The 23,055-nt window shown below is 40.8% G+C and overlaps 1 protein-coding gene across 10 annotated transcripts; it reads left to right on the forward strand.

The window, feature by feature from the left end:
* The first annotated feature begins 1,608 nt into the window (after positions 1-1,608).
* Positions 1,609-22,836, forward strand: picalmb (phosphatidylinositol binding clathrin assembly protein b). 10 transcript variants are annotated; one of them, XM_085430343.1, is made up of 25 exons: positions 1,609-1,649; positions 1,730-2,387; positions 6,975-7,117; positions 7,247-7,322; positions 7,413-7,515; positions 9,035-9,128; positions 9,333-9,444; positions 9,551-9,657; positions 9,745-9,786; positions 10,305-10,316; positions 10,858-10,943; positions 11,064-11,187; positions 11,296-11,429; positions 12,853-12,953; positions 13,129-13,281; positions 13,647-13,730; positions 15,474-15,566; positions 15,796-15,906; positions 17,519-17,635; positions 17,743-17,773; positions 17,890-17,989; positions 18,973-19,032; positions 19,402-19,506; positions 19,895-20,000; positions 21,425-22,836. In XM_085430343.1, exons 2-24 carry the CDS (start codon positions 2,258-2,260, stop codon positions 19,985-19,987), a joined length of 2,211 nt encoding a protein of 736 aa, XP_085286469.1. In that variant the 5' UTR covers positions 1,609-1,649; positions 1,730-2,257; the 3' UTR covers positions 19,988-20,000; positions 21,425-22,836. The 10 variants fall into 10 exon arrangements, with proteins under 10 accessions (XP_085286469.1, XP_085286472.1, XP_085286468.1 ...); XM_085430342.1 differs by having other exon boundaries at positions 1,648-2,387; XM_085430346.1 differs by lacking the exon at positions 19,895-20,000 and having other exon boundaries at positions 1,647-2,387.
* The last annotated feature ends 219 nt before the right edge of the window (positions 22,837-23,055 follow it).

Here is a 23,055-nt window from a genome sequence, read left to right on the forward strand (position 1 = left end):
CTACTCAATAACTACAAAATGCTACAGTGAGAGAACTAACAGGGTGTAGAAAGAGAGATACATACAAAAGTCCTGAATGATCAGGCCGTGTCATATCTTAAAGACCTTGTAGGACTGTATTATCCCATAAGAAAACACTTCACTCTCAGTGTGCAGGCTTACTGAAGTTTCCAAAAATAGCATGGTAGCCTTCAGCTATCAGGCCCCTGTCCAAATGGAACCAGCTCTTAGTTTGGGTTCAGGAGACAGACACCCGCTCTATTTTTAAGATTAAGCTTAAGACTTTCCTTTCTGATAAAGTTTATAGTTAGGGCTGGATAAGGTGGCCTAGAACAATCCCCTAGTTATGCTCCTTTAAGCTCAGGCTGCTGAGGGACCTCCCATCATGCACTGAGCACTTCTCCACAACTCTCTTTTCATTCCTGTTGGTTATAGCACATCTGCATGCCATTCACTTTCATCTACTCTCCCCCACAGTTTGTGTTCTGTCCTCATCTCCTCCCACTCTCCTTTCTCTCCATCAACCAGTCACAGCAGATGGCGTGGTCCCTCCTTGAGCCTGGTTCTTCTGGAGGACTCTTCCTTTCAATATGAAAGCACCTGGGGCGGTTGTTGTTATGAATTGGCACAGAAAATAAAATAAAAATGAACTGAATAATACTACATGTGAACTACTAAATATCTTGTATGGTTTTTAATTTTTATCACTGTTTTTTAATGGAAAGCACTTTGGTCAACCATGTTGTTTTAAAGTGCTCTATAAATAAAGTTGGATTGGATATTTGTGTAGAATTTTTCTTCATTTCTTAATAATGTTGCAACCTTACTTACTGTTATGATTTACTGATGTTATTTAGTTCAGTATGTTTCACTGTAAAGGTTGAGGATGTGTGTAAATAACAAACCCCTGTTAAGGAGACAGGATGGCTAGCCTTAGCGACAAGTCCACGTTGACCAGACAGATAAATGAGGCGATTGTCACTCAGCAGTGATAATGGGAATTTCTCAAGGACTGGAGGAAGTTATCATAACAAGTTTAAAACTGTTCAGTCTCTGTGTTCTGGAGTAAGATAAACCACCCGTTCAACCTACCATGAAGCCTTGGGCTCATTGTGCCTCACAGCCATTCCTGGGGAAAATGCTTGCTCTAGCAAACCAAAGCCACACTTTTGCTAATGCAATCACACATTTTTACACACTGGAACTTGATCGTTATTATTTACAGGGAATAATAACAGTTTCTGAGAAAATAAAATTCTATCCACTTCTTCTTTTCACACCAAAACGAAACAGGAAACTACATTTAAGTTTAAATCAGTAAAAGTATGTAAATGGGAGGTCTGCTTATCCTACTGGCCATTAAATTTTTTTAAATAAATTAAAATCACATGTATTTTTTCAAACTCAGTATTAGTAATTCCTTTGAAGTGTGTACATATTGAAAACACAAAAGTCCAACTCTCACTGCACACTCCTGTCCTCAATCAAAATACAGGCTTCATCTCGACATCCAGGCCTCACTGACTGAACCTATCTGCTTTATTTCAGCTGGTCTGCGATCAGTTTGTACACACCTGCACGGCAGCGGACCTAGTGGCGTGTCTGAGGAGGCAAATCTGACTCAGGATCTGCAGCACAGTGTGTCGTGTGTAAGTATTTTTCCCCACTTCATAACAGAAAAGAGGAAAGCAGGCCCGCCATTTCCCCTCCTCAGTGGTCTCTTTTTCAGTCCTAGCTTGTAAAGCCGACCGACGGTGGCGGCGGCGACATCGGCGGGAGGAGGCGGAGGAGAAGGAGGAGCGGCGGAGGCAGGCAGGCGGGCAGGCGAGCGGAGAGACGCAGGGATCTGGTGTGCCACATCGGGATGAGAGCGAGGCTGAGATCCGGGTCGAGTGAGTCAGCGAGTGGACCTTGCAATCACGGCATCCTTAAAAACTGACTGATTCTGGACGGAGCCGAGCGGCACAACAATACATAAACTACCGAACATTTTTTTTTATTGTTGTTGTCATTTTTCGCTTGTCTTTATTATTCCGCCCTCCCTCGGTCTGCGCCTGCCATAGCCTTAGTTCTGATTTTCATTTCCACCAAGCTGGGTGAAGCGGGGGGGGTCCGGTGAGGTAGCGGTGTAGGAGGAGGTGGAGGGTTTATTAATTTTTTGCTGTTGTTATTGTTTTCGTACGAGCTCATATCTGAAGGCAAACCCAGACGAGCCTCATATTTTGACAGCCTTTTGTTGCACTGACTGGAAGCGAAGATGTCGGGGCAGAGCATTACGGACAGGATAACTGCAGCCCAGCACAGTGTAACGGGATCCGCCGTGTCGAAAACAGTATGCAAGGCCACCACGCACGAAATAATGGGCCCGAAAAAGAAACATCTGGATTGTGAGTATCTTTAAACACCACACGGGTTTTGGGGTAAAACCACCACTGAATTTTCTTCCCAGTGGAAACTAAGCTAAGCTATATCGATAGCTGAGCTATTAGGCCTCAAAGCCTTTAGCACAGGCTACGTAGGCTAAGATGCTAGCGCTTGCTCATGACAGGGAGATTAGTTATATTGTTTAAACACTGACCACAGGCCTTCTTGAAATAGTTTTGAACGTAATTACGGAATCTTAAGATTGACAGCCTTTATTTATGCTTACAGTTAATTTAGCCTTTTCGTTTTACATATAAGTTGCTGTAAACCTAGCTTTTTTTTTCTTTTAGCTCCCACTACTTCCTATATTTACTCATAGCTTGAAATTATAGCCGTAATTCGCTTATGTGACTGCTGCTTCATACAGAAAATCCTTACAAAATATATCAGGAAGCTGTGGGCCCTTGCACAACATTTCCAGGAATGCTCTCATCTTTAGTGGAGTGAGTGAGTAATTTGATACCTGCTGATACACTGAGGTGACACTGAAGGAGCAAAAAAGAAAAATCACAGTTTGTGCCTGGAGTACCTTAAAGGACACGGACAGTACATGACACATCTATGACAAGAATACATATGCACCCTGACGCAGGCACAGGGGCTTAAACCCTCCTCTGACTTATGAGTACATCAGAGGGGTCACTGCTTGTGTGTACTTAAAGATGCAGCGGTAATATTTTTCTGCATTTTGATCCACAGAAATTAAAGCAATGAACATGGTTTTATGAAGGCCCTGTGTCTTCATAAGAGTTCAGTGTGTGTGTGTGGAGGGAGGGGGGATTGTATATTTATCTACCATGTTCAAGGCTGCTAACCCAGCACAGTGGTTTTTGGACTCAAGAAGCTAAAACTGTGGTGAGTATTTTGGGTTGATGGTAAAGCTGCAGGTTCCACACCTGTTGTTCTGCTCAGACGACTCCCCTGAGGTGACATGAGTGAAAGTTGGCAGAGTCATACACTGTTGGACTGATCCCAACAGAAGCCATAAATCCAGCGTGACTGAGATGCGTCTCAGCACACACAGGACAACCTGTATGTGTGTGCGTACATAATGCCACAAGGCCCTCTTATTGTATGTTGACACTTAAGAAAGGTCGGTTGTCTGGGTTGGCAGGCTTACTTATGTTTTCTCAATTTTTAATCTCCATTTTGACACAAATTTTCTGCATTTTGAGTAAGTTTAGGAGGATTACTTTCACTAGAGAGTTGAAAGTACTGTGAATGACTGGAGACACACCAGAACGATACATGTGGTGCTTTTTAAAAAGTGCGTTACGAGTAAAAGAAGCTACAGTTAGCTTAATATCTGTAAATTTTAATCTGTATAATCCTCAGAATTCTTTCAGATTCACATATTTCACAAAGTTTTAAAACACATGACTAATGACAGTAAAGGTGTGTGTGTGTGTGTGTGTGTGTGTGTGTGTGTAGTCGAGTGTTTCAGGCTCCAGATGCATGCAGAGGGAACATTATAGGAATCTGATCATTTATGCGGCCTATTGTAGAGACTGAAAACACATTTGAGAAGCTGTAGTCTGTAAATGTTTTATTTTTTTAGGTTGTCCTTAAATCTGGATATAGCAGACACCTTTTTTTAATGGAGGTTTTCAAGTGTAAGAAGAAAGTCGAAGTTCTCAAATGTCAAATATCATTCAGTTTAATGCAGATGTAATAGAAGTTTTTCTACAGTCCGCATCATTGTTAATGAAATCGGCACTTATTTTATCAAAGGAAAAAGTAAACAGGACAACCAAATGTTCAGTTTTGTCAGTTTTCAATACTCTGATGCACTCGGCAGTATGTGCGTATGTGGAATGGAAGAAGAGCTCAAAGTGCACAGTAGTAAAAATCAAGTGTATGAATGTAGCTTGTAGTGTAGCTGAACTTTGAATCTATTAAAACTATACAGGTGCTTCATAAATAAAAGTCCAAAGTCTGATAGCCACCTCTTATGTGACACTGTCTGACTGGTAATCATAATCAGCTTTAAGTAGACATCATTAACATAGACTCATGGACTCATTAACAGTTTGATCCACAAAATGCCAGAAATTAAAAAAAAAAAAAGAAAAGAAAAAAGGTGTCTCATAGTTTAAACCTCAACCTTTATTTTAAAGTCACATTTAAGTAAAGATGGGGAATTCAATAGCAGAGTGTGCAGAGGATCTGCAGAGTAGTTGATAATTAATTTTGTTATTCAGTTAATCAATAAATTCTGTTAGTTATTGCTATTAGTACCTGAGTGACTGCTTAGTTTGAGTAGTGGAGGTGAGGAACGAGTGACGCTGAGTCAATGGGCCAAAATGTAACTTTATTTTATGAAACATGTCAGATCAGTATTAAAAAGTTCACAATGATCAGTCAAAACATGGTGGAAGAATTTACACACATTTACATTTTTGTCATTGTTGTTTTTTTAAGTTATCACAATAAGTAACTAATTCATCATTTATATCCTGTCTTATAGCTCCTGTGGAAAGCCTCCTTTCTCTTAGTTGCTCTGTCCTCACTCTGATGCATTTTAGGACTAAAGGCATGTTTAAGATGACACACTAAGACTGATTTCTGGGTCACAGGCACAAATCAGTGTTATAAAAATACTCTTTTATATCATTGTGCTCGCATAGTCTCTCTCTCAATTTTTTTTCCAAGATAAAATAAACTAGCAGCAAATAATTATTCTCTATTATAAATATTCTTATAAATAAAGCCCTGTTTTTAACACGTTCTAGCTGATCCTGCATTGATTGTCGTTACATGGATTTAAACTGCATAATGAGGACTAAATGCGGATTTATTTTTAATGCACAGTTCAGTGGCATCACTCATTGTCATGACAGTTACATGAATACATTTGTGTCTTGTGAATTGATTCACTTAGAAATCGTTCATGTCAGCCACTGTGGACATTTAGCAGGCTGATTATAACATGACAGTGCTGTCAGTGCATCCTCCTCCCCCATCTTCTTCCTCCTCCTCCTGCCTCGTCTCCTCTCTGTCGTCGTTTTCTTCTCTGGGCAGTTCAGCCACCCATGCTAACTTCTCTGCTGCTGCTTCTGTGGAAGGTTATCCTGTCCTACTTAGAGTCCCCCGCCTTTTGAAAAGTCAAATATAGGACAGAAATGGAGGCCCAATTACCTCTTCAGTCTGATCGCTTCTGTGAATGGCAGGGTCATTAGCACTGATGTACTCGGCTGCTTCGAGTAGTATCATTCAACCAGCATATGGGTGCGGGGAGAGCATATGATCAGAGGAAGTGGGACAGAACCTGTATGGTTAACATCTTATGCCCTGCACTTTATACTGGTCTGATAGAAGGGTGGTTTGCTGCCAGTAATAAGCTAGATTAGTTTCAGGTTTCTGCTGCAGTGATCCCTGATTGTACTCAAACAACAGTATGATGATTTAGTCATTATCATGCAGATTTTATGTGGAAAACCGCTTTTCTTAAATACCCTTATTTGGCCAATTTACCTCACTGCTCCAGAGGATTTTGGATAGAATAATAGCAGGACTTCAGGACTACAAGAACCTTTTGTTACTACCTGATCTGTAAGTTACTGGTGTGATTGTTTAATTAACTGCATAGACTTTATGTGAAGCAGAAAAAAGCTTGGCAGATGTTAGAGGAAACAGCACCAGAGCTGCCATTAATAATACAGAGATCAACAACGCAGTATAATTTTTTAGGTGCACGTATTGGACTTGGAGATTTGTGATCAAATATTCACCTATTTTATGTCCAACAATATGAAATTAAACTGTAAAATGACTAAACGAGATGGGAAATACTCAGATTTTAGAGCTGTTGGTCACATTTGTTTGGCAAATGATAATTCTGTTATCCACATATGTTGGACAGTTTCTTAACAGTTTATCATTTACAGTGTCCTAGCTGATTGTATTTTATAGTATTATCAATGGTGTTTTCTGTTAAGCTGATGGTGTTGTGTTAGATTAGAAAACATCAGTAAGATAGTTGGTCTTTACAGCATTTTTAGATAATTTTGAACAGTCTTCCTTCACCATTTTCAGTTTTGTCTCGACTGATCGCCAGCACAAAACGTAGTAATGTGAATTAGCCTGTGTCGCAATTTTTGGGATTATTTGCCAGCGTTGGGGTTAACAGGTGAACAAGTTGAACTACTGTGAGCACAGTGACCTGCTTTGGAAAACATGGAAATTAGATGAACACCGGAGACCAGTTTTAAGTTTGCGCATCTGTTGTTAGTTTCTAATTTGTCACAGTAGACAGCGGCAGGTGTTGGTCTGTTTGCTGGTTCAACATAAGGCCTGTCTGACAAAAAAAATGATACACTGGGAATGGATTCCTGATGAACATTATTCAATGTTTGTTGGCATAATATGCATCTAAATCAGCGGACAAATGGGAGCTGTTGGGATCTCAGGCCACAGGTCAGAACAGTGGAGCTTCAGATAAGCCATAAAAAGCAGTAAAATGCCTCATTCAGACTGCAGTAGACAACACTGGATAACCTCCAGTTATTAAAAACTGTAATTTAACTGTATGAAATCTCTTTTGTTTTAAGATTTGATTCATTGCACCAACGAGATGAACGTGAACATTCCCCAACTGGCTGACTCGCTGTTTGAGAGGACCACCAACACCAGCTGGGTGGTTGTGTTTAAATCCCTCATCACTACACACCACCTCATGGTCTACGGTAACGAGGTGAGACACTTGATCCCATTCCCATTACGATCCAAGCCAATGAACTGGTTCCACTTTAATGGCAGAATATTTGAGTGTCTGTTTCACCAATTAGTGATGTTGCCTTAACTGTTGTCACGCCTCCTGCAGCGTTTTGTCCAGTATTTGGCTTCAAGGAATACACTTTTCAACCTCAGTAACTTCTTGGACAAAAGTGGATTACAAGGTAACGTTTTTTGTTCTTATCGTGGAAGTTTCAACAAAATACGTAAATTGTGATAAATGCTTATTTGTCACCTCCTGTCTTGCGTTCCAGGCTATGACATGTCTACATTCATCAGGAGGTATAGTCGATACCTGAATGAGAAAGCAGTTTCATACAGACAGGTTGCCTTTGACTTCACAAAAGTTAAACGCGGGTGAGCACTGAAACCGATTTCCTATTCTACAATAAAAGCTGTAAACTTGCTTTCCCTTTAAATATGTTTAAAGAAAGAATGTTTACATCTGAAGCAAATAATAATGCTCATTGTGACTAAAGCTGGGTTGTTTTAATTCATCAAATAGTGAAATATAGTGATCAGTTACTCACGGCTCAGAGAGGTCTTTAAATACGTTGTCTAAATTGGCTCTTTTTTTGCATTTTTGACTGTTAAGCCGTCTCAGCAGAACTTGTATCAAATTAATAGTAATAACCCATTTTTTAAAAATTACATAGAGTCAAATAGCAAATGATAAATTAATCAGTTGATCCACAAAAGATTAATTGTTGAGCATTTTTATACTTCCACAGCAGAGTTAACAGAATTGTTGTAATTCGTCTGTAATTTGTTTTCCAAATAAAGTTTAGTATATACTTTTTGTTGTTGTAATGGAGGAACATGACACTCAGTTTGCTGGACAATAGAGCTTTGTGCTAAATGGTACTGCTTGTTCTGGCTTCTCCAGTATAAAGATTTCAATTTTTAATTTTTTAAAACAACTTTTTGAAGCTGTGTATGTTTAACCTCCTAGGACCTGGCGTCCACATATGTGGACATCACATTTTGGGTTATTTAGACCAAAAGCACGGTGGCAAGGTGGTTAGCACTGTTGCCGCACAGCAAGAAGGTCCTGAGTTCAATTCCAACATCAAGTCTTTCTGTGAGGAGTTTGCATGTTCTCCCCGTGTTCGCGTGGGTTTCCTCCGGGTACTCCGGCTTCCTCCCACCGTCCAAAGACATGCAGCTTGTGGGGATAGGTTAATCGGATAATCCAAATTACCACTAGGTGTGAATGTGCGCGTGAATGTGAGTGCGAATGGTTGTCTGTCCCTGTGTGTTAGCCCTGCGACAGACTGGCGACCTGTCCAAGGTGTACCCCGCCTCTCGCCCTATGACAGCTGGGATAGGCTCCAGCGCCCCTGAAAAGGATAAGCGGAAGCGAATGGATGGATGGATAGACCAAAATACTCAATTTTGCACTACAAGGGCCTGATATCCTCTTACGAGGACATTTTACTGCTACTGTTCTATCAAAATTTTAAACGAATATCCTCATATGTGGTGCTTATTTTTCTTAAAAACAAAAATAAGGTTAAAAAAAAAAAAAATTGGTAATTCTTTGTTTTTATATTCATATGCCCCAATATGCCCAAATATCAAAGAGAAATTAAAAATGCATGCCATGGAAGAGTTTGGGTCTTAGGAGGTTAACTGAAAATCTCTAGGCTTCAGATTGATCTCCCCTTCAGCTGTGACAAATTACAGCAACATTTTCCTGTTCTGTTTTGTTTTTGACATTTTAGAGCCTGCTGACAGATTTATCGGTAACTATTTGCAGCACTATCATCAGTGTAAACCCATAAGTCAGTCTGTTTTAATATCTGCACTGTTTGCTTCCCCATCTCTCCTCTCCTCGTTGCCCTCGCCTGCTCCGACTCTGCGTGTGTCCACACAGAGTGGACGGCGTAATGAGGACCATGAATACAGAGAAGCTGCTGAAGACTATCCCCATTATTCAGAACCAGATGGACGCCCTTCTCGATTTCAATGTGAGTTTAAGGTGAAGCCCCCCCCCCCCCCCCCCGTGGTTCTGCAGCTCGTGTAGTAAGAAGCTGCTCATCTGGAGTGTGCAGAGTGCACCGAGACTGCTGTATTTCCCTAATTCAGAAGCAGACTTTTTGTTTTTTGTGTGGCAACAAATCGCTGTGCAGAAGCTTTAAAGATAAATGTCTCGGCTGATTGCTTTCCCTCAGGTCAATGCCAACGAGCTGACTAATGGAGTCATCAATGCAGCCTTCATGCTGCTCTTCAAAGACTCCATCCGGCTCTTTGCTGCTTATAATGAAGGCATTATCAACCTGCTTGGTAAGACCTTTGCGGACTCACCTTGTCTTTGTAAATCCTGTGCTGTTGTTGGCCATTACAAGTAAATACAATGTTTTTTTTCTTTTTTTTATATATAACCAAACAGAGAAATACTTTGACATGAAGAAGACTCAGTGCAAAGAAGGTCTGGACATCTACAAGAAGTTCCTCACTCGAATGACCCGGATATCAGAATTCCTGAAAGTAGCAGAGGTAAATTAGACTACATTTATCTCCACAAATGCTCCTGCTGTCGTGAGTGCAGGGAAGCAAACACAACTCGCTCTTTCTTTCTAACAGCAGGTGGGAATCGATCGAGGAGACATTCCAGACCTTTCACAGGTAAGCGTCAGAAAACCTGAGGTTTCCACTCTTATTAGGAAGACTTTTCTTTTCTTTCTGTTACTGCCAGCTCTAACTGCTTTTTTTTTCTTTTTTTGATTCAGCATTGTCCTTGTTAGACTAGAATATAGTATACTCGGCTCACATTTTATTTACAATTAGGCACTTTGCATGATTTCCTTCTTGGGCGCATGTCTGCCAGAGGAGGCGGTCCTCTTTTCCAGTTCCCTATCCTCTTTCTTCCTCTTCTGAATCTCCTTCTTTTCTTCTTGCCCCCAGTACCTTCTTCTAATTCTTCTGACAGTAAATAAAGGTGTGGAGTCCTCACACTATAGTTGAAGCCTGCATAGTGGCAGATGTTTCATAATTTACAGTAAACTGTGCACACTGTTGTGCTCGTCTCTGGGGGACCAGTTTTACATAAATAATTTACCCCCGAAAAACTGCAGCTAAGAAGCCTTTCCTCTCACTGTCACCACCTTTATATTCTGTATTTTCCCCTTATCTTTCCACTTTAGTTCACAGTTTGTGTAAGTACTATCATTCCACTCTTCTTCTTCTATGTCCGTGACTTGCCTCAGTGTTGTCTTTTTGCATGCCTCTGCTCTGACTCTGTCTCCTACATCGTGGTGAAAAACAGTTGAAGGAAAAAACACTCGCCGTGGTAAAATTCTGTTCACTTTTGGTCATGTTATTGAGGTGTAAGCAAGCATAGCTCATCTCCTGTAAAATGGCTGCCCCGTTGTGCTTAGACACCGCCACTTCAACAACGGCCGGGTTGCTGAAAGTGTTGTGGTGCTGTACGTCATCCCACACAGATGTTACTCTCATCCAAAGTAGCTCTTTGGCTGGAATGTAGTTATCGATCAGTGGTGGGTAACTAATAGCCCAAAGCTACCAAAAACGTGCAGATCAAAGACATAAATTGGCTGTCTACACCTGAGTTTTCATGGTGTGGTGTTTTGTACTCTATCTTGGTTGCTCACCACTGTCTTTTATGGTCTTCATGTCTATGTAGACTACATTTTCTGTCTCAGGAAGTCACTGACTCTATGTTCTCTGTCACGACAGGCTCCTAGTAGCCTTCTCGAAGCTCTAGAGCAACACTTGGCCTCTTTAGAGGGCAAAAAGGTCAAAGATTCCACTGCAGCCAGCAGGTATATAAATCCTCTTATATTTGCCTTGGATCACAGCAACTACCTCAACATTTATATTAGATCAGTCATACTGACTTATCTGTGCTGCACTGCATCTGGTGTGAATTTGTTTCCCTGCAGGGCCAGCACTCTGTCCAATGCTGTGTCATCACTGGCCAGCACAGGGATGTCTTTCACTAAAGTCGATGAGCGAGAGAAGCAGGCGGCTCTCGAGGAGGAACAGGCTCGACTCAAAGCTCTCAAGGTTAATGCATTTTTGAAACGAAAAATGAAACATTATTTCACGTGGCATGCATTAAATCTCCCCAGCGTTGGCTTTTTTTTTTTTTGACTGGACTTCATTACTCATCAGGAACAAAGGCTTAAAGAGCTCTCCAAGAGGCCTTCATTTGCCACGACTGATACATCACCAATCTCCACCACTGGGGGCACTATCAGCACAGCACCAGCCATTGATCTCTTCTCTACACCCAGCTGCTCCAATGGGTACTGCTTAGATCTATATTTTGTACTTGAAAAGAAAGCGCTTCAGTAACTAATTTATAACATATAAAATTGTGAGTAATTAGGACATGTAGGGAACCTTTGCCAGCATTGTCGTTGCAGAAGAAGGTATCAAACAGTCACGATGAGATGCTCATGCTAGTAATGACATGAGAGGATGTACATGTGAGATAGCTGAAGCAGTTTATTAATCAGCTGAAAAGTATTTTGTTGGTTTTCTTGATTTTGGGTTTGAGACTGGTGATCATTCAAAAAATTACATGATCTCACCGTGTGCCCAGGGAAAGGATAACGGGTACGTTTCACCCTTCATAATGCTTCCTCTTCTACAGCTGCAGTCTGTAACCCAGAGGTGTAGTCAGTTTATTATCACATTGGCGCTAGAAGCAGCCATTAGAAAATGAGTACACTGTTGTCATAAAGGGACAGACATGGTCAACAATAATATTCAGGTAGGCGGTGGCATTTAAGTGACACTCCGTTAGTGCAAATAGGCACAAAGTGTGCCAAGAAAATGTCCCCACACCATTACATCTCCACCACCTGACTTAACCAAGGCAGGATGAATGCATGCTTTCATGTTTACACTTAATTCTGACCTCACCATCTGAATGTTACAACAGAAATCAAGACTTCCTGAACAACAAATGTTTTTCAGTCTTCTGAAACATGCAAATTTTAGCCTCAGTTTCCTGTTCTTAGCTTAAGAACAGCGTCAATTGCACTTGGTGTGGTCTTCTACTACCTGTAGCCCATCTGTGCACAGAGATGCTCTTCTGCATACTGTAGTTGTAGTGAGTGGTTATTCAGGTTACTGCTGCCTTCTTCCTCTGACCTCTAACATCAACAAGGCATTTTTGCCCCAGGAACTGCCGCTCATTGAAATATTGTAATGCTCGATTTGAACTTCAGCAGGTTGTTTTGACCTTGTCTACGTGCCTCAATGAATTGAATTGCTGCCATGAAATTGACTGATTATATACTTGTGTTAATGAGCAACTGAGCAGGTGTACCCAATAAAGTAGCAAGTGAGTGTATTTACACTGAAAAGCTTAAGGGAGAGACTTCTGGTTGGAAAACACATGCTTCTATATTAAAATAATATACTAATGGTGGTTGGTGGTATAAGATGATGTATTTCTGGATCAGGGAGCCACATGACAAAGTAAAAGTTTTATTAAAGTGATTTTGCTCAATGTGTACATTTAAATATGACAAGAGCTATGAAAGCATAATATTTGATTTAGAAACAAAAAAGATTAACCCTTCCCCACTAGAGCAGCCTTTTCAGCCATTAACTCCAAATGGTTATCTGTCAGAAGAGACCAGGATAAACACTATAATCAAGCAGTTTCCGGGGCTGTATTATGGATTTGTTTACCAGGCTTTTTTCTTCTGTCCACAGTGCAGTGAAGATGGAGAGCGACCTTTTTGACCTGCAGCCTACTTTCCAGCCCTCCATGCAATCAGGCACCACAGGGCTTCCAGCAGCGACAGCATGGGCAGGTGAACTGTCGCCTCTCCCATCACGTTCCAACCAACATCTGCTTCTGGACTTTATTTGTTCTGCATGCTTTCCTCTTGTTGTTGTCTGACTCTGAATCCCACATCTTCCTCTGCTCTTCACTTTCTTCTGTCTTTTGCTTTTCTGTCTCTCTCTCTCTTTCTTCTGCCCGCATAGATCCTTTCACGTCTACTGAAGCTGGAGATGATTCCATGCCAAACCTTAACCCTTTCCTCTCAAAACTCGTTGTCGATGCCACTCACTTACCTGTCGTGTCTTCAGACGGTGTTAGCTTTTCCTCTAGGACATCTGGTCATGAAGTGTTTGGTGGTAACAAATCATTTTGTTTCTCAGAAGTCTTGTCGTGCTTGTTCATTTCTGTGTAGCTTCTTATAAGCATGATTAGCCTGCATGTTTTCCCTCTGCTGGTTTAGTTTGAATGTTGATTACCTGTCTGCTTATACACATCTCAGTTCTCTCTTCCTGTCTTCCTGTTCTAAGCTCAAGCTCAAATTACGTTAGCTTCTTAGCCTCTTTGTGCCTCTCATGTACCAAACAGGGTCCTCCATGTCCTGCTATGGAGGTAGTTTGGGCTCTTTTAATGAAGTTTGGTGTTGCATTGTAGTGCAAAGATGCCTTAGAGCTTTAAGTGGAAATATGTTCTTCTTTTACCAACACTATTTTTGATTCTCCAGATCGTTACAATCCCTTTATTGACACAAACTCATCCGTTTCAACCAATTACAAACGCACAGTGCGGATAGAGCACTCCATCTCAGGTACTATGATGGCTCCCCATCACAGCCTATGTTTCCTGGCAAACATAGGATCCTATGCAAATCCCCCTCCCTCCCCCAAAGAGCCATTATTTTGTCATCCATGGTAGAAATATAGGCAGAAACTTGTGTTAAAGGAAAGGTCTGACATTTTGGGAAAATATTTTAACAAATGGTAATATTTGTTAAATTAGGGTTAGGTTTGGTTAGGTTGCTGGGTTGGATCAGTGACTGTGACAGCGTTGCTCTGGAGCTGTTCCTTAGTGATTTGGGGCCATTTTGACCTGGTAGCATCACACTGTTGCTGCAAATTTATTGAAGCACATCCATGATGCAGCTCTCTTGTTCCACCACATCTTAAGTATATTGTGTTGGGTTGGTCTGGTGACTATGGAGGTCATTTGAATACACTTAACTCATTAACCAACTTAACTATTCAAGAAACAAGTTTGAGATCATTTGAGCTATAACCCATTATGCTAGTGGAAGCGGCAATCAGAAGTCAGGTACACTGTGATTGTAAAGGGGTGGATGTAGTCAGCAGCAGGTGATGAAATGATGCTCAGTTGGTGTTAAGGGGCCTGAAGTGTACCAGGAAAAATCCTCTACACAATTGCATCACTACTACCAGCCTGAACTGTTGATACAAGGCAGAATGGATCCATCCTTTCATGTTTATGCTCAATTCTGACCATACCAACTGAATATTGCAGCAAAAATCGAGACTCCAAATCCAGGCAACATTTTTCCAGTCTTGTTCAGTTTTTGTGAAGCTGTGCAAACTGTAGATTTGTGTTCTTAGCTGGCAGGAGTGGCACCTGATGTGCTCTGTAAACCCTAGAGATAGTGTGGGAAAATTGCAACAGATCAGCAGTTTGTGAAATGCTCAGACTAGCCTGTCGGCACTAACAACCATGTCACGTTCAAAGTCACTTGAGTTTATGTCAAAATGTAGACAGTTTGAACTCTTTTAGTCAGTGTGTCACTCAGAAATAATACTACTGTAAATCCCCTCAGACTGCAGCGTGAGCCAACCAAAACTCTGGTACTTCTTTACAGTATCACAGTTTTGTTGATACTCTCTGCCTGGTTAAAGGACTAGGATTTAGTCAAAAGCCTTGTGTAATGTTATTTTGAGCTTTGAGACTTTTTCCTTAAATATTTAAAAGCCATTTCTTTTATGTGGGTTTTCAAAACATGCAGAAACTATTGGTCTTTTCAATCAGTGTAAAAAAAAAAAAATAATAATTCACTGGTTCATGCTTCTCATCAGCAGCAAAACAGTTTGACATTAAGCAAGCTATTTAGCAAAGTCTGACCAAGCTAGCTGCCATGTGACCTTTTGTGAATGCTCACAGCTGCATTACTTGCTTGACAGGAACAACTGCCAATCAAAATATAATGTTCCTCCAGCTGATCCGATCTACCACCAGCCATTTTCTTTAGGTGTCCACCTATTTTCAGTTTTCATGTTAAGCTAAGTGTAACATATGCTAGTCTGATCAATTAGTATTAATCTCCAAAATGTCAAACTATTCCTTTAATGCTTGCCTTTGGGTTGCTGCGGTACATATCCACCTCAAATTTTGCTTAAGAGTTTAATAACTTTTGTACATGTTAGCTCTCGTCTTTCTTTATGTAATATTGCTGTCACTTCCTCCATGTCTCTCGGCCTGGCCTTGAAATACTTTCTTTCTTCCTGTCTTTCTTTTCTTTGTGTTCTTCTTGCTTCCTGTGGCGTGTCAGACTCCTTCTGTGGTCCAGTGTCCATTGCCCAGCACCTCCCACATCAGGCTCCCTTCCCCACTGAGCCCTCTTCTGTAGCAGGTCTATTCAGAGGTAGAGTACTGAAGGCATCTCTCTGCCTCATTCATCAGTAGATCAATGCTTTTTTTTTCCATCCTGTAGAGGAAGCTGTGTTATTCTGCTCTGTGTTCAAATGTCTAGAATTTCTGTAGTTAGAAGTGCTGGTGCAGAAACCTTGGGTCCAGGCCGTGGTCAGTTTTTAGAGTATTTCTCATCTTGTAACTGTGTAACTACAGCACTCTTCTCTTTCATCTCTCTGAAGGATACTCAACACCACAGGCCCCTCCACAGCCATCAGCGGGGGGACTGCAAGTGGACTTTGAGTCAGTTTTTGGAGCCAAAGCCACAGGCAGCAGTAGCCTCAATTCTGATGGTAAGGATTTCACATTCAAGTGAACTGGCAATACCAGTGCCATAGCTTTTTGTCTCTTAGTAAGGCAGACAGTGCTTAATTATAGTTTGCAGATGATGGATCAAAAACAGTCCTTCACTTAGCTGAAGAAAGTTTTTTTTTTTTTTTCCTCAGGAAAAGGGGGAGGAAATATCTGAAAGATAGTGGACCACATTAATGTTTTGTTTTTTCTACCATTTATTTTAGCTGTAGTTGCTTGAAGAAAAACAGCGAAATCTTGCTATTTAGAACTGCACTAAGTCATGTTATTTGCTTTAGATAGCTGTGTCTGGTCCTGACGTCAGATGCAGCTGAAACACCTGCAGCTCTCAGCCCCATCTTGCAAGTCGCCAATGCAGGAACATACTGTTGTTTTTCTTCTGGGTTATTTTTACCCCACACTGTCTGTGTGTCTGCAAGCAGCCAAAAAACTGCATATAGTGAAGAAACTGACAGATGATAGACCTCAAATCAGAGTTAGGCTAAGAAAAATTTTCACTCGTAGTATTTTGGTGGGTATAATTGATTTTAAGAAGTGTTTTAAACACTGATAACTTACTGAATGTGCAGAATTTCAATGATGAAATAACAAATTCAATCTCTTCAAATCATCTGTTTGAACAGAGAATGAAAACAGTTTCCAGAAAACCCTGAAAGGATTAGAGAGTGATTATCAATGCACTCTAAACAAAAATGGCACCTTTGTTTTATAAGAAGGAATAAACCACATAACATACAGACCATTATATCCTTTTCATTTATATATTCAGTCCGAAACAGGCACACACCTCTAGCACTTATTGGTGTTTTTTTCTTTTTGAATCGCTCAAGAAGAAAAAACCCACTATTTCACACGTTGTTAGTGGTTACTTTAATTTCTTTAAAGCAGATGCTGCTAACATAATATGTTTTGCTTGGGGGAGAAAACTGCAGAACTCGTAATCGGCATTGTAAACTGTTTTGGTTCGCCCTTTTCTGCCCTCATAGCGCTGTTTTTGGCCCAAACAAGCAACTGTTTTCTTTTCTTTCTTTTTTAAAATCTCTAAATGTCACTTGAAGCTATCTGGCAACACCAAACTGCAGAGAAACATCATATTAATTAGCTACTAGCTGGTGCCATACCGCTGGCAGCTGACGCCAAGGTGTGCATGGAAAAGAGGATAAAGGGACCCTGATCACGGCTGCTGAATACTTGTTAGTTCTGGTATAACACAAGTGTTGCAGGAACTTTAATGATTTCAGATGTTGTCAGCTGTGGCCATATCTTTTTTTCCAGGAATAGGTAGAAGCCAAAAACTGAGCTAAAGGGCTGAAAACAAAAATCCAAATGAATAAAAGTGTCTTTTTTTCTTTTTTTTTTAATAACACTGGAGGTACGTTAGTCGCATTTGTAGTAATTTTATGTTTACTAGATTAACGAAAAAGGTAATACTGTGTCAGCTGGCACAGAAGGATTAAAATTCATGAAAAATAGAATTTATAATAAGAAAATAAGCCCCAGTTCTAAGTGTTTGTTACGGACGGTCTTTGTCATTATTACATTGTGACGAATATCTTTTCTTTTCTGAGCCAGTCCTCTGTTCTGTCTTGTCAGATATTACTGGGGGTATCCTGAAACCGACTCTTGCCGGCTCTAACCAGCCGTCCAATCAGCAGCCAGAGAAGTTGGTGTCAGATGACCTTGACTCCTCCCTGGCCAACCTTGTGGGCAGTGAGTGTGATGCTTTGCTTTTAGCTGCTCTAATTAAAGCACGTGTTCATTAAAGGGGGGGGAAACATTTGCAGGCTAACAGCTGCTCGTTGTATTTCCTTTTTCAGACCTCGGCATTGGAAATGGCACGATGAAGAAGTAAGTGATGCTTCGTCGCTCTGTGTGTGTGTGTGTATGCGCACGTGCGCTTCAGCGGCTCTGTGCTCTCGGGCCACTTAAGGGCTGGTGCTAACATTGGCTGTGTTAATCCGCAGTGACATCCACTGGAGCCAGCCAGGGGAGAAGAGGATGACCGGCGGCACCAATTGGCAGCCCAAGGCGGCGCCAACTACGACCTGGAACCCTGTCTCCATGGTGACACAAACAAACTTTTCACTGCAGATTTTTTGCTCTTATTCTGCTGTCAAATAGAGAGCTGACATGAAACCAGAACATCTGGGTTCTCTTACATAAACTCAAAATCTGTTACTAATTACATCCATAGCTATAAACAGAACCTTGGAACAGGTACTAGTGCTTTAAACAGTCTATAACTGTCTGTAGTCAGATACACACATATATATATATATATTTGGACAAAGGCACAGTTTTGGTAATTTGGTTCTGCACAACAGCTTAATGGGTTTGAAGTAAAGTGATGAGGCTGTGATTGAAGGGCAAGTCCTCAGCTTTTAATCACGGTTTTAACGAATTAAGTCCAGTTTTAATAGGTTCAGAGTAATTGGACAAATTAACATAAAGATATGGGCATTATTTGAAATACTTTGATGCTAAATCAAGCAAAATGCTGAGTTTCCTCCCTTGAGATGCATCGTCAGGTCTTTACCACAGCCACATTAATACAATACTTGTGTTAAGCTCCTTGAATTAAAGCTGAAAGTCTGCACTTCAATCAAATGTTGATTGCTTTATTTCAAACCCATTGTTGAGGTGAATCAAAATTACAGCAGTGTAAAGCTATGTTGTTCAGGATTCTTTTAATGAACGTTTCGCACAATCAGTGGAGCTTAACAAGCCCTGGAGGGCTTTAGATGGCAGACATTAGTGCTGGAAAACAAAGAGTTGCTGCACGTTATTGTCGTGGGAGTAGAGGTTTTTATCTGCTCATAAAGTAACCATCGTTTAATTTTGTCAAAGCCTCAAAGGTTTCCATTTGTTGCGCTCCATATTTTGCAATATGAAAAGTAAATAATCAGCGTGCACTGACAAGGAGGAGGTAATTAAAAAGGAGCTAGACCAGCTGTTGAGTCGCGACCTTTGTACCCCTGTCACCGTGGCTGTCACATTTAATGTTGTTGCCTTGCCTTGTCTTACCTGACCTGTTTGTGTCTCCTCAGCCTCCGTCGATCATGGCCTTCCCTGCCACCACACCCACAGGCATGATGGGATATGGCATGGTAAGTACGTGTAAAGCTTCTGTAAAACTCATTTCGTTTGAAGTGTGAAAGAAAAATAAGCTGGATATCCATTCAGGAAGTTGTCAAATCAGCTTGTTAGATAAATATTTCCCGTGCTCTTTATCACTTGGAGAATTAATTAAATGCACTTAAAGTGGGTCAAGTGACTCATTGTTTGCTGATGTAAGTATTCTCAAGGCTGATAAGTAAAGTGAGAGGTGAGTTCTCAGTAGTTTTTATTTGATTCAGTTTATAAATATTAATATTCAGTTTTCATCAGCAGATAGATCTGAGAGATTCAGGATGATGTGATTGTGTTGTTTGTGCTCACTACTGACCCCTCTGAAATTGATGTTTAACTTGCTGCAGCCTCCACAAATGGGCTCTATGGGGATGATGAATCCGCCCACCATGATGTACTCCCAGCCGGTCATGAGGCCACCCAACCCCTTTAGCTCTGTGTCTAGTGCTCAGGTGGGTGCACGTTAGTTTGCTCCGGGTTGATGCACAGTAAAGTTTGCACAGTTATCAGGTTGAGTAAACTGGTGTATCCATTGTGCTGTGATGTGCACCATGATTAGTCACTGTAAGTTTTGTTGTCAGTGTGATATTGCTGAGGATGATGACAGTTTTAACAAATGAACCCTTCACTCTGTAGAGCTGAATGGGACAAAAACTGTGAATCATCTCCCTTGTTTTGACTCCCTGTTCCAAAAAAAAAGCCTTTTTTCTTTTTTTTTTAATTAACCCTTCTCTCATACATCACAGCTTCTCCAGACTAATCTCATCCCTCCTTCAGTCTCTGTACTGACTCTGACTTCTCCTCTGGTCCTCCTACCTCCTGTATTTCTCCCTGAAATAGCCCTCTGCAGCCTCTAGTCCTTCCAGCCAGAGTCCTCTCCGAGCCCCTGGACAGGACCCGTTTGCACACCTCTCTCTCAAGGATTTCTTGTAGAGCATCTCTTTAGGTACATCATGCTCTTTGCTTGTGGATGCACCTGCATGCTTTGCATGTCCAGTTATCCATTTGTTTAATTTGTATTCAGTATAAATCCATCTGATTAGATGTATTGCTTTTTACTAATGTTAACGTGGTGTTGCTCAGATTGCTTGCCTTATTGACAGATTTAGCCATACTCATTCTAACCCCTAGTTCATCCACTATCACCACATGTTGCTCAAACCTGTTTTCTCTGAACTGTGTAGACATTGGTGAACTAACAGCATGTTTGCTAAGCTCTGACCTAACATATATATATACTAATGATAAATGTCTCATTTTGCTATCAGAAACCTACGTAAGCAGTAGCTGCTAATGAAGCTAATGTTATATCCATGTATTAGAGAAATTAAATTAATCATCATGATCCAAATAGAGTGTTTTATTTTATGTGAGAAACAAACATTGTGTTTGAAATGATGGCGTTAGCAGATAGCGTAATAGAAATTAACAACTATGTGGGATTTAGCCACTAATCTGAATTTCACAGTTGTCAGACTAATTTCCATCAAGTTTCTATTATTGTAGTGTAACCACACTAATTTAATGGTGGACCTAATTCTGTTAACTACTGTAGCTTAAATTAGGAGAAGTTCAACGCTGCTAACAATTTCTGTACCTTTTTTTGTTTGTTTTTGTACTCTGGAAGTCTAAAAACAACAAGTCCTGCCCTTAAGAAACACTTCGGCATAAATTTGAATGCTCTTTGTATTCATGGTGCTGTCGTTGGCGAATGTGCTCATGAACAGGCTGGTTCATGGTTAACAGTGTTAAGACTCCTAGATATGAAGATTTTGGGTTAATTTAAGGTCCCAGTCACATAGGCCTAGAGACTAATCAGTAACAACCTGGATAAAGAAATATTCATCCCCCGACCATTTGGCAAGTGGTTGTTGTTAGTTGCAAGATGAAACTGGTTGCCAATCTCCTTTCGATTGCTTTGGTTACTTGCAGTTTGGATGAAAGATGCTGCTCTTGGATTCAACAGTAAGGCAAAAGTTGTGAATGGTCTGTTTCCAGTTTGTCACATTTCCCAGTTTGACTTCCACTGGGTGAGCAGTTGACAGCTCAGGATCTACCATCCAAACTACAGATGACCATGGCAATCTGTCAGTGATCGACGCAAGGAGGGGTTTTTTGGAGCAGCACCCTCTTTTCAACAGATTTCACCTAGCAAACTTCAGCAACCACTTGGGTTTTCCCAAGCAGCCAGTCATCAACTGGTCTTAAGGGCCTATGCGACTGGACCTAAGAGAGAATGCTCCTCTCTTACTTGTTATCACTGCCAGGATATATCAGTGTAAGGTTTTGACTGTTAACAGTTGCTGGACTGGATTATGTCTGCAGGCATTTTAGTGAGTTTCTAACATTGTGCATGACCTTTTCTTGCAGATGCAGTTCATGTAATTTGAAGGAAGTGACTCTTGGAAGATGAAAGCACCCAAGCAGCAAAACTTTGTCCTCGTTGCAGTCTTCAGAGAAACATTCACACAATGGTGCAGCGACTGTCAGAAACCATGCTAACAATGTCCAGATGACGTTTGGCGATAGCTCACACCCATTATTCTATAACTTGTCCGAGACGTCGAGTGATGCTGCTGTCTAACCCACCCACCCCTTAAGAGGACTCCTTATCCGTTTTACAGTGTAATCTGTAAAGATAGTTTTGGGTGCTGAGAAACTTAAATGTTGATGTATTTGGACATGCTGTGGTTGGATATAAAGGGTTGATGTTCAGAGGGGAGGGAGTGGAAGGGAAAGTAGAGCAGTCCTTCCCTTTCTTGATCCAGTCATCAGTCATCTATTCCCTACGGTTATTTAACTGTCACTAAGTAGTGATGCTAATGACGTTTACACCTGTTTAGTTTTTGTCTTTTTTACCGTGTTTACAGTAGACATTCCTTGTGTGTTGTTTGTATTTATTTATGATTATTGGTTTAAGATTGGGGGGAAAAAATAATAATAATGTAAAAACTACAGAACACGTGGGAGTGCTTCAGCATTAAACAAGGATCTCAGACTATCATTAAGAGATAGAGTTAAAAAAAATAGCTATTATATAAATGACACCTATTAAGCGGAATGATAGAGCACTAAATATTCTTTTTGTGTTAAGAAAATTTTCTACTAGGTGAAGGACTTCACAGTCCCCGTTGTAATTAAAGAGCAGGGGTTAGAGTACAAGTCAGTTAACAGTATATAGTTGATTCTGTGCCTAGGGTTTTACTTTGCAATGGATCAGTTTTTCTGACTAGTTGGAAAAAAACAAACAAAAAAACAAAAAAATAACACACTTCATCCACGAATCTGAGGCGTCGCACTGGGTGGTGGGCTCCATTTGCTTTAAGCTTGGCATGCCATTGACTCACTGACTGTAATCAAGGCTGCCTTTACTCTGAATGTGAACGAGTTGTCTTCATGTTGCACACATCTTTCCACACTGCAGTTCCTCAGTGAGAGGGGGCGGGGGTGGGAGGGCGGATGGCGTGTCCAGTGGAGGGGAAAAGAGTCGCAGATTAGTTGTAAATTAATTGTATAAAAGATCCCGAGGGCAGGGTGGCAGAGGAGACGCACTGTTGATCGGTGCTCTGTGTATATAAAACCTGACTGTTCTTTGAACGCAAACGTTGAAAGATGTATGAAATATGAAAGCAATTCAATCAAATTTGACTCTACCTAAGTTTGATTCAGGATATTCTCTGCGTTTGTCTCCGCAGATGTTTTCTTTATGTAATTAGAACGTGTAGCAGACAATGACTGAAGTCTTTTCTTTTCTTTTTCAAATAAAGAGCAGCTTCCACAAACTCTTGTTTATGTTTTGCTAGTTAATAGTTGAAGCGGTTTACCTGATAGCACTGGATTATAGCACGTTTTCACACAACAGGCTGTCACTAAATTACGTGCTGAATCTTGTGTGGGCGCAGTGTGTTCCAAGAAGTTTTTCGGCTTTAGTGAGTGAAAATCAGGTATTTTAATTGGCTCTAATTAGCAAAAACACATGTTAGCGCTTTATGGTTGTATCA

This window comes from Copadichromis virginalis, linkage group LG14, assembly GCF_057382275.1.
Source record: "Copadichromis virginalis isolate Kocher_CV1m ecotype Utaka linkage group LG14, C_Virginalis_male_GT1.1, whole genome shotgun sequence".
In the NCBI taxonomy this organism is placed as follows: Eukaryota; Metazoa; Chordata; class Actinopteri; order Cichliformes; family Cichlidae; genus Copadichromis; species Copadichromis virginalis.